Genomic DNA, 12,578 nt, shown 5'->3' with positions numbered 1-12,578 from the left:
TTGACAATCAAAATGTATAACATGACATTCTTTAATTACATTAAAATTAAAATTGAAATTGAAATATACCTATATTATGTATCATATATTACTATCTAATTTAATAATTAAATGTGTCACATGACACTCTTTTATTAATTGAGAGAAAATATTTTTTTTCCAAAATTAATAACCTCTCTTCCTAAATTCTTTCATCTATCTCTCTATTTTTCTATGTCTCTCTACCATCTTCACTCTATATATAATTTATATTTTATATTAGTAATTTGACAAATCAAAATATGTCATCCAAAATTTTTTATTACAATTAAAATAAATTTTTTTCTTCCAAAATTAACAAACTCTCACTCTCATTCTTCATCTTTATCTTTTTCTATCTTTTCTTTTATTCTCTATTTTTTCTACCTTTCTGTTCTATAGAAAATAAAATAATATAATTTAAATAAAAAATATTATTATTATATACATATTTTTTTTATTTAGTTTTAAATTTTATCACTTATCTTTTTAATCTATATTTTTATTTCTCTTCTTACAAATATTTATTACATGTAATTTGGAGAGAATACTAATGTTATAATTAGAGTTAGAATCAAGATTCAATTGTTTAAAAAAAATAATTTTGAGTTAATTTTATAACCATCAGTATAATTTTTGTATACTAATATCTAATTATATTTTTATATATATAGAGAGAAAAATATTATTTTTAAATAACAAGTATAAAAATTAATTATTTTTATTTGTGCAACAGACTTAACACCTAATTAAATGCAAAAATATAATGTTAAATTATTTTAAATTTTAGTTAACGAATGTTACATCCTGTGTCATAGATGGTTGAATATAGTATATGAATTCATATGTGTAAGAATTATGAGTTTTATACACAATGATTAATTTCACTGTTAAAGTCTATTGTTATCTTGAAATGGACTTTCATCTCAAAAGATATGATATGACATTACAGTGGTGCAATATATTAAGAGATAACCAAAAGAAAGGTGCTTGAAGTGGATACAAATGCAACAACTAAAGAGAAAATCCAAAGTATAACCAGCCACTACAAAAAATTACTGGAATAGCGATTGATTTAGCGACCGATTCTGGTGGTCGCTAAAACCTTGGTCGCTAATTAAAAAATAGCGACCAACTTTGGTCGCTAACCATTAGCGACCGATTTTAGCAACCGATTTTTGAACAGGGCCACCAGACCTTCACCAAAAAGTATTGGTCACTAAATCGGTCGCTAACATAATTGGTCGCTAAATGGTGACCAAATTTCCCGTCGCTAAATCAGTTGCTGAGTAAATCGGTCGCTAATTCCTGAACTAAAAATCTAAATCGATCACTAAATCTGTTGTTGTTCCTAATTTTATAATTATAGATTTTTACTAATTTCACATTTATCACTATTAAAACTTAATTTTCATAAATAATTATATTTCCACACAATATAAAAAGAATCAAGCATGGATTAATTTTTTAAATAAATACCAAAACATTCACAATGTCTACATAGAAATATAGAATTTAAAATATAAAAATTTTTAAATACAACAAATTTATGATCCACAATCTAAACTAAATTAAATCATGGTAAAAATAATTTATGAACAACATAACTACATAACTCTGCTAATTGCGCTTTTCATCTTCTTCTTCCCTATGCCATGTACCTTTTGTATGTGGTAGAGTTTCATGCAGAGCACATTAGCCTCGGTTCATCTTTCAGTTTTAGCATCTTCACCTAACAAAATAATATTCCAGATTAAGAATTCTGGTGTCGTAGCTTGCTTCAGATTTCATTCATGCTTCTTGCTTGCTTCAGTTGGCGGTTGATGTTAATTCTCGCTTTTTTTTTATAATATTGATAAGCATATTGAATGTGAGTTTTACAATTCAGTGAATTCATACTTTTCGTACTAATATATAGTGATTGGACTTAAATCAAAAGTGTGCTAAGAAACACTAATTCTATAGATAAATGTATTCAATTATAGTTACCCTTGACTTTAATTTTTTTTTTCGCTTTCATACAATGTAAAAATGGCCTATGAAATTGTAAATGTTGTTCCTTAATTGGCCTGGCACTGTGAAGCCTGGGTGAAGCCCACTTCACTAGATACAGCTCCAATAAAAAATAGGTAAAATAATAAAAGGCAAAAGGAGAAAATAAAATCAAATGCAAGCTACTCTCTTTATGAACAATTATCTATTAAGTTAAACTATATAACAATATATATTAACATAATAGTAAAACTAATATTCTAGATACTATTAAAATAATAAAAAGTATATTAAATATTTGAAAACGATATAAAAATAAATTGAAAGCCATAGATAGTCAATGATTCAACTAATAAATAGATAATGGAAAGTTAAAAAACTTTCCCAGAAAATGGTATAGCTTGATAATATTTTCAAGTGACTGAGTTTTATAAAGATATTAGACAAAAAAAGCTAGGTTATTAATTCCAGCAAAATGACGAACAAACATTAATATGTTACATAATTATAAGCACGTCTTTAAGAGAGAACCAGATGATTTTTGAGAATGAGAAGATGCTTGATATTGTTGAGAGGGCTGAAATTGATGGTTGTTATTGAAGTTATTCTGATTAAAATTGCCTTGAGGAGAATTATTGTTGTTGAAGTTTCACTACAAAATTCCTATTTGTTTGTGGAATATTTTGGTGGGAGTTATTAAAACCTCCATAGTATATTTTATTTGTGATAACTTTAAATAATATAAAAAAACTCCCACTATTATAATACTCTCAACCCAATTAATGATAAAAAACCCAATCCAAACAAAAATTAAGTGAGCATATTAAAAAAAATTCAGAAGAGTTCTTCGAGAGAGAGAATGAGGGAGAGTCTGAACCCTAAAATCTCAAGAGATGATGGTTCTTGATGGATGGGATCTGGAACACAGAAGTGTCCTTGTTCTTGACTTTTCCAACAAAAATCTGGATAGTTCCTCCATCCATGGAAATATGAATCATTCCATGGGTGTGAGTAGTAACTTATATGGTCTCTCTCTATTATTTTCCTTAGCACAAAATACCAAACTGAATTAAATGCACCATGTGGTAAAAAGAAAAGAAAAGAGGAAAGACGGAAAGAGAATTTTTTTTATTTTTTATTTTTGAACTAAAGAGAAAAAAAGTGTCTAATATAAGTAATCAATTAGCAGGTAGTTGTTAATTTCAATTAATTTCCGACAATGGCGCCAAAATCTTGATGCAGAATTTTACAAACCACACTTACTTTCGACAAATATATCGAGTCGTATCAAGTAATATCACAGTGAGTGAGTTATCGCTCCCACGAGGATTAATGAACTAAGCAACAAGGATCAATTGAATATTCTAGTTAGATAATCAAAAGTGAGTTTTTGAAATCAAAGAATGTAAACAAGAGCAATTATAAACGTGTAGAATGTAATATGAGAGAAAAGTTAAGGTATCGGAGATATTCATTCTCTAGGAAAATAATCTTTGTGTTCATTTATTTGACGTATGCAGAGATCAATCTCGACAAATAAGAAATAATAAAATTCCAATTCCTTGGCAATTCAATTTCTCTTTAACCTAATTAATCGCTAATTTCTTAGTCAATTATTTAACAAAAGAGGTGAAGCATAATTCTGATTTAATTTCAAATAAGATTCAAGAGTAGTCTTTAGGTTGAATTATATATCACTTATCCAAGTTAGTCCTAAATAATTAAAACTTATAAAGTATCGCACACTCTTTAAAACTATTCCTAGTTAAATAAAAAAGTAGTGAGAGAAAGTTTTCAAGCTAATTCCAATATTATTTTTTCCAAAACAATATTTAGAATTCAAAATGGAGTTAGAATATTTTTTAACAATTCTAAATCTTTAGGAATAAAGAACAAAAACTCAATCATGAAATAGATTAAAGCATAAATCTCAAATAAAGTAAAACACTTAGATTAATAATCTATAAAAAGATGAACATAGCTCTTAACCTTAACAATGGAGGTTTAGTTACTCATGGTGCAAAAAAATTAGAGAAAAGGACAAATAGGTCCCTGACCTTTTGTCCTGCGGATATTTTCGTTCCTGACCATTGAAAAATACTTTTAAGTCCCTTATCTTCACAAAAATTGGACGGATCAGTCCCTCCATCCAAATGCCTCTGTCAGGGATTGATCCGTCCAAATGCCTCCGTCAGGGACTGATCCGTCCAAGTTTTGTGAAGGTCAGGGACTTAAAAATATTTTTTAATGGTCAGGGACAAAAATATCCGCAGGACAAAAGGTCAGAGATCTATTTGTCATTTTCTCAAAAAATTAAAAGCCTAATTATTGTCTGAAAACAAAAAAGTGAACGAAGAGGGGGAGAAGAGGAAGAAGATTTGTGTGTTGTTGCCCCTCTCTTTTTAAAGGAGATCTTTTTCCTTTAATTCAGAATTCAATTTCAGCATCAAAAACGGATCTTCTCCATTCAATCCAATCAAATCTGTCATTAATTCCGAAGCTCAGAGTGATATCCTTGGATCTTGGGCCACGTTACAGGTAAACGGCGTCAAACACCAGTTTGGTGGCGTTAAACGCCACTCCTAACATCAAATTGTGCAATCCTTTCGGCGAGTCTCACGTTCAACGCTGCTGGAGTGGCGTTGAATGCCATTTCGCTCTTCTTCACCGGGCTCTTGGCATTGAACGCGGGGTTGCTGGCATTAAATGCCACTTGTGATTCAGTTTATTGCATGTGGGAGTGGATGGCGTTGAACGCCGCTGAAATGGCGTCAAATGCCATAACTCCCAAAAGATTGTGCAGGTGGGACACGGAATAACATTGAATGCCAATATCACAGCGTTTGGTTCCATGACTCTAGAGAGTAATCATAGACTATTATATATCTTTGGAAAGTTATGGAAGTTAGCTTTTTAATGTCGCTAGAACCGCATCATTTGAACCTCTATAACTCAAGTTATGCTCGTTGGAGTGTGAAGAGGTCACGGTTAACAACATCCACGAATTCTCTTTGCACTTATCTTCAATTCTTGATTCCTTCTTGTTTTTTTCTTTAAGTTTTTAACACTTTCCTACATAAAACAAAGCTGAAAGCAACTCCAAGAAATATTGATCGAAAGCATAAGAATCTTAATAAAAATAAAGAAATCACTAACTTTATTCAAAGAAATAATAACTAAAAATAACTAAAGATGCTCATAGTATCACATGCATCCGTACGCATCATATCTAGCTTGTGTCTCATTAAAAATGGCACGTCACTTGCGATTTGTAACCCCTTGTTTGGCCCAATTCAGTCCACATTTAATGCATTTGGAGGAAACATGAAGGGAAAATCAAACACAACTTATCATAATTGTAGTTTTTAGTTTATAATTTCTTATTTTGCTACTCTAAATTTTTTAAAATTTTTTTGTTATTTTGCTATTTTAAGTTCTTGAACCTTTATTGAATTTTGAATTTTTTTTATTAATCAATTTGATGTTTTATATTCTATTATTACTTATTTGAGATGTTATTATTGCTTTCTTGAATTTAGTAGTTGTAGTTTTTATTATTATTGCAATTTATATATTTATGCTTTTCAAGTATTTGGCAAAATGCTTGGACTAATTATGCAGTAGATTTTTTATTGTTGGCTTAGGTTGAAAATTTAGATAAACTTAAGTCATCAATATCTAAGTTGATTGATAATTTAGAGATATTAATCAATCTTGTTTTCACTAACACTAATCTTTTATTAATTCAATTAATAAGTTAGTTAGGACTTGTGGATTAGAGTTAATTAAACTTAATTAACTTTTTTTAATTTGTAGAAATTGACAAATTATGTTTGTCTTTTGTAATTATCATGTTGTGATTATTGATAAAGATGTTGATCATTAACCTTCAATTCTTATCAAAATCTTTTGAAATTTGAATTTACTTTTTTTTTAGTTAATTTCCTTAATTGCTCTACTTAATTTTTTTTAATTACTCTTAGTTAATTCCTTTTGATATTTAGTTATTATTTACTTTTTTTTATTTTTTATTATTTAAATTTCTGTTATTTGCTATCAAACTCCCTAATTTTTCATAGTCAATAATTATGCACTTTATTGTGATTTCAAGAGAAAATGACCTGAGACTAAACTCTCTGTTTTTATTTTGAATATTTGTGAAATCTTTTAACTAAATTTTAATAGTGTTAAATTCCAGTTTAAAACTCTATAACAAATTTAAACTTTGTAACGTGAAATTTTCTAAACCAGTTCTTAACATTCGCGTTCGATACGGCGGTTCTCCAAGGCTTGTCTTCGTCTGGTGCATCTTGTCTCCTTGGCTCCTCTGAGTCTGGTGCGACGGTCCTCGTCAGCTCCTCTGCCTCTGGTGCATCCTCTATGGCTCTTCACCATCGTGTCACTACCGACTATTTTTCTTCTGATTTAGCTATCTGCTTCAATGCTTCATCAATATTAGCCCATCAAATTGGACTTTATGCAATTCATATTTTCTCTACTTGTTAATGTTTTTCAAAATAATTTTGCAGTTAGTTAATTTAAAACAAATTGGTATGGGTATGCTCTATTTCAAAATGGATTTTATGCAATTTTCTGTTCCCTATACTTGTTAATTGTTTTCTTAAAGCATTCTACAGTTGGTTGATTTAAAAAAAAAAAAATAATGACTATGTTGCAATTTTAACAGCTTTCATAAAATGCTGCCATTCTAAATTATTTGTTTAACATATTTATTCTTATTTTTTGTTATTATATAAATTTTTTTCCTTCATTTCAATTTTTTATTTTTTTAATTTAAGATTTAGTTACATATTTAATTATCTGACCTAATCCAACTCGAAAATAATCAGTTTGGATTAGTTCAATTTTACTCTAAAAAAATGTCTAATTCGATTCAAACTGACCTGATGATAATTTAATTAGTTTTATTCTTATATCCTCCTAAATCCGACCCAGTTCAATCCGAATACCCTGGTGAGGATTTAGATGGAGTGAATAAAAGGATTGGAATATATTTTTTAATTTTTTAATTATTATTTTTATTAAGGATAAATTTATCAAAATAATATTTTTTAATTAAAGAATTATTCTAATAGTTTATTGTAACATTAAGAATAATTTTGTAAATAAAAAATATTAAAGACAATTTTAAATTTTACTTACAACTTTAAAGATTAAAATAATATTTAACTTTTTTAATTATTACTAAATTTACAACTTTTATCATAGCAAATTTCTAATTATTTGATAACTAAATTCAACCTAGTTAATAATTTATTGACACAATAAAAATTAATTGAGAAAAAAAAAAGAGGAGATACATAACAAAAAAAAACTTGATTTTGAACTTGACTATAAAAAAACTTATTCACTTATTATTTTTTTATAATAATAATAATAATAATAATAATAAATTTAAAAGTAGTCAAGATAATAAATAACAATATTTTATTTCATAAACTACATATAAGAAAAGATACTTTAAAAAAATAATATAGACCCTAAACTACTTCCATATCTCTTTATATAATAGAAGATAGATCGATAGATTGATTCATAGATATATTGTTTTACGTATGTATAAAAAATGAAGATGTGAGATTATTTTTTTCTTTTGAAAAAGTTCAAGAACTAAATGAATTTGTTATTTTTAGTCATTAATTCAGTTCTTTTAATTTGGCAATTCAATAACATTCTTTTAGTCTATATTTTTAACCATTGCTAACTAACTACTAATTAAAAAATAATAAATCCTGCATGCATGTAACATTCCTCCTTTGTTTTTAAAGGATGTCATATTTTTATATCAGTAAAATTCTACCCAACGGATTTTGCTATACAAGAAGTATATAAATTATAAATACAAAAATGTTAATATGAACCAACCTGTTATCATTATTCACTCTTTGGGATAACAGTCACTTTAATTATTTAATTAGACAATAGACATAATGGATTCAAATACTGAAAAAAGATCTTGAATGTGAAGAACAGAAAAAAATAACGACAGCCAGGAATTCCTACACGATACACCTGTTCAGGTCTGGGTAGATTAGATGAGTTGAGTCTCTGTCTTTCTTGACAATAAGACTCATTTCTTGATCCAAACCAAAAATAAAAATTAAAAACAAAAAAAAATCGTTTCCTGAATCTTGTCGGCTTTACAAAGGGACAAAGTAAAATAATAATTATAACAAGAACGGCAACTGTGGTGATGTAAAGATGTTGATAGCCAAATCATCTAATGAAACATGTTTTCCCACAATGAAGCAGCAAACTTCATAGTGGTCAACCAAGCAAATAATCATAAAAATATTGGATAAGAAACGCTTTTGACCTATTTCTAATCAATTACCAAAAAAAGGACTAATGGTGCATGTTGGTGTTAGAATTAGATTAGTAACAAGCAGTGTTCCCAAATACAATACAATCAATTAAAAGAATCAAACAACAGGGAACTAAAAAAAGCTTTAGAACCCCTAACCTAAGGTTAAACATGATTAAAAATCACCACCAAAAGATAAATCATATCCCAAACAACACAAACACGAGTAATAATTTATCATCCTGAAAATCTTCTTAAACAAATTTCTAAATGCTAAATGAAGTAAAAAAAAATCAATTTTTTCTTCATTTAGTAACTAAAAAGATGTTTTAAGAAAATCTCTGAGGACAATAAATCATTTAGCAACAAAGGGGACACTGAACAATTCCATTCTCATTGCACTTACCACACCTCACAGTCTTCTTAGGATCCTCACTATCCAAAACCTTGCAGCTCCCATTGCACGCCACACACATCAGAAACCTAACGCCACCGCATCCTTCACAGCCACCGCCCCCCACCGCCATGGGTATCCCTTCAAAAAGAGCACCGAGCTTCTCCTCTTCTTCGAGCTTCACAACTTGTTCAGCACCTCCAACCAACCTTCCCTTCACGAACACAACAGGAACCTTCACTTCTTTTGTCCCCATTAGCTTCCGCAACTCCTCTTTGAACCCCGAGTCCATGGAAACATCGCGCTCCACCACGTGAACGCAATAGGATTCAATGATGGACCGAACTTTGTTGCAATCTTCAAATGTCTTCCTTATACCTCGTAACGTTGTGGTGTATATAACAATGACGTTTTCTCCTCCAGGAGGGCACTTCTTCTCGAAAGACTGAAGAAGTTTCATCGAGTCTATTGATTTTCTTGCTCTTCGCGTTCTCGGAGTTGCCCAAATCATTCTCTTGATTTGTTCTTCTTCTTCTGAGAGTTCCCTTTCGTATGAAGCAACGAGGTCTGGATCAAACAGGGGACTCTTCCTCTGCAACGATTTCGCGGACCCGGTTTCACTACCAACACTATTCCTTTTTGCGTGAATCGGAGACCCTTTTGGTTGAAACCCCGAATTGAACGCTGGCTTGCAAGTGTTGGGGCAAGAATGTGCAGTTTTGAGAACATTATTGCTCTTAGGGCTTGGATAATCCAAGCGCCTAACACCACCTCCTCTGGTGAAACCGTTATTATCCTGAAGAACTTTATTCTCCTTCCCGATGGATCTCTTCACCAACTTCAAGGAAGGGCTTCTTTTGGTGGTGTCAGAAGGAGTAGTAGCAGTGAAGCCGCGAAGAAAAGGCGTTGACTTGGGACTCTTCTTGACCGTGAGCGGTTGCAATTGTAGTTGCGTTTCCTCTTCGAGACCTTCCATGAGTTCCCAAGTGTTGATGATGGCCTCTGGCTTCTCTTCTTTGCGAGCAGGTGATGGGGATGGAGATTCCCTGTGAGTCTTAGAATCAGAAGAAGCAGTGGTGACGACGCATTGTGTTTTCTTGGGGGTTGGATGTTGTTGTTCGTTGTCTAACTTAAGTGCTCCGTAGGTGGTAGAAGTGAGAGACACCACGTGGTTCAAGTAACCGCCGCCACCATTGTTGGTGAGAGTGACATGGTGTTGTTGTTCTTCTAGCTTGATTTCCTCCCTGATGCATTTTGAGGAGACACAGCCCATTCTCTATCTCCCTCTCTATGTGTTCTTCCTCGGAGTGTCTTTGTCTGAAGTTTTTGTTAGTTTTAAGGGGGTTGTGCGTGATGAGAAACACAAAAAGGTGAAGACAACAACGGCACTGCTACCCAGAAGGGGAAGTTTTTGCTTCCCAATTCTAACCGTTACCTTCAACGCAACGGGCCCCAACGGTCCGAAAATTTCGAATCTCTCTGTCATAACGAAGGGCTTTTCGGTAAAACCATTTGTTTTTGTCTTAGTTTTTGTGTGTGTGCAGAAATGGTACAAGGCCCAATACCAGACGAACTGGACCAGCGCATAATACCTACGAAGCAAGAAACTATACACTAACACTAATACCAAAAATAGTAAAAGAAAACTATACACGTATACATCATAGTTGTAAAAATCGAACCGGACTGTCGGTTCGACCGAAAAACTGATGAACTAGATCATAACTGATTTGATTTATTTTTTGGACCATTTAAAAATGGAAACCGACATAAACTGGCGAGAATCGGAGAAAACCGATTAAATTCGATAAAAATTGACAAAAATCAGTTCGGTAACGGTGGACTCTGTGGTGCTCCATAGCACCGCATCTCCTCCAGTGCATCTTACAATCCTCTAGCGTGCCACTTGTCCACCTGATCGCATTTGTTAGTTTGAAAATTTCCAATGCTACTCTGTTAAGGTACTCCTTATTGTTATATGTGACAAACATTAATTATATAGTAAATCTTTGAATTAAATAATTATATAAATATCTAATTTAATTTTAATTTTGTATTCTCTATTTTTTGAATTAATGATATTTTTAATTATGTATCATTATTAATAGAAATAGGTTTAATTATTCTGTTGGTCCTTATAATTTCGTGAAATTTTCAATTAAGTCCCTATATTTTTTTTTAATTGGGTCTCTGTACAAAATTTTTTTTTCAATTAAGTCCCTCTTAGTAATAATTGGCTTAATTTTATAGGGACCCAACTAAAAAAAAAAAAGAATTGGTACAGAGACCTAAATAAAAGAAAAAAAAGTGTAGGGACCTAATTGAAAATTTTGCGAAACTATAGGGACCAGCAGAGTAATTAAACCATAGAAATATAAACTTTACTAAAAATTTATTAATCCTTATCTATTTTAATGTTAATATTGTGATTAAAATTATCTGTTTTGATACTAGTATTAAAATTTACTGATATTATGAATTGGTATTCTTATTGTGTCAAATTAAAATATTATTGTAGTAGTATTAATTAATTTTATGTCTATATTTATATTAGTTATTTTTAAAATTTAAAACTTAGTTGTTCTTAAAATATTAGTAAAGATGTGTATTTTAAAATTTTTAAAACTTTTTACTATTTTATATTTTTTATTTATATATAATCAATTTTATTGGTTCAATCAGTAATTTATCGATTAAACTAATAAACCAATAAATTAATAATCTAACCGATTTGATTACCGGTTCAATTCTTACCGTGGTATATATTATTCCCACCCCATCATCATCATCATCATCACAGAGTTATTCATGTTTTAGGAATTTGCTTTTGGTTCAAATGATAAGCTTATGTCATGTGTGAAACTGAATAAAGCCATTAGATTGATTTCTTTGTTTGATTATGTTATTATGACAAAATTATCAAGTTACCAATTCACGCATCATTGCGAGTTTGTGACCAAGTGAAGTGTAATTGCCAATTCGAAAATTGGAGGGATAATATGACATGGGACCACGCTTGTTAAGAAATATTATCATGAATAAGAATAGTGAGTTGCAACAACAACAACAACATTATTATTATTATTATTATTATTATTATTATTATTATTATTATTATTATTATTATTATTAGAGAAGCTAACATTTAGTTCCTAAAATATTCAATTTTTGAGAAAATAGTCTTTAAAAAAATGAAATGACATTTTGACTGTAAAGATAATCTTAATTTGACAAAATGCGATAAATATAACGGGATATATTTGAAAAAAAAAATTAGAAATCAGATTTTAACCTTATTTTTTTGTAAATATATTTTAAAAAATAAGATATTTTTATGCGCTAAATTTTGTGATTTTAAGATAAATGAAATTTTGGTAATTCTTTTTACATGAATGACAATAAAATTCAAAAACAAAATCTGAAAAATAATGTCTAGAGATTGATTTTCTTTTCAGTTTTTTATATACGTTTTAAGTAATTTTTCAAATACCTCAATAAAAAATAGATCAGATTTATAAATCATTTATCACCTTATAAAAAATTGTGATTTTGTTAAATTTAGATCAACTTTGGAGGATGAAAATATTTTTTTTTTAATTATTTGGTCAAAAATAAAATTTTTTGTTGACTAAAATAGTATATTATTCTCTTTTAATTAGTTCATAAGCACTGTTATATGACCAACAAAATTTATTATTTTTGGTCAATATTTAACTAATTTTCTATATCCTAAATATTAAATACTAAATTCTAATTCTTAATAGTATAAAAGTAAAATATTAACTAATATTGATAAAAAATATTAGCTTCTAATATTTTGTTATTTAATTATTTTATCTATTACCATTT

The 12,578-nt window shown here is 29.6% G+C and overlaps 1 protein-coding gene across 1 annotated transcript; it reads right to left on the bottom strand.

The window, feature by feature from the left end:
- Window positions 1-8,371: 8,371 nt before the first annotated feature.
- LOC107604641 (Glutaredoxin family protein) lies at window positions 8,372-10,101 on the bottom strand. The gene has a single exon (XM_016306272.3). It carries the CDS (start codon window positions 10,000-10,002, stop codon window positions 8,695-8,697), a length of 1,308 nt encoding a protein of 435 aa, XP_016161758.1. The 5' UTR covers window positions 10,003-10,101; the 3' UTR covers window positions 8,372-8,694.
- Window positions 10,102-12,578: the final 2,477 nt, after the last annotated feature.

This window comes from Arachis ipaensis, chromosome B6, assembly GCF_059453495.1.
Source record: "Arachis ipaensis isolate K30076 ecotype BB chromosome B6, ASM5945349v1, whole genome shotgun sequence".
In the NCBI taxonomy this organism is placed as follows: Eukaryota; Viridiplantae; Streptophyta; class Magnoliopsida; order Fabales; family Fabaceae; genus Arachis; species Arachis ipaensis.
The sequence above is the reverse complement of the archived record's forward strand: the minus strand, read 5'-3'. Positions and strand labels throughout refer to the sequence as shown.

What these genes read in the sequence shown, in the direction of transcription:
- LOC107604641 (XM_016306272.3), bottom strand. Translation starts at nt 10,002, where the DNA reads ATGGGCTGTGTCTCCTCAAAATGCATCAGGGAGGAAATCAAGCTAGAA.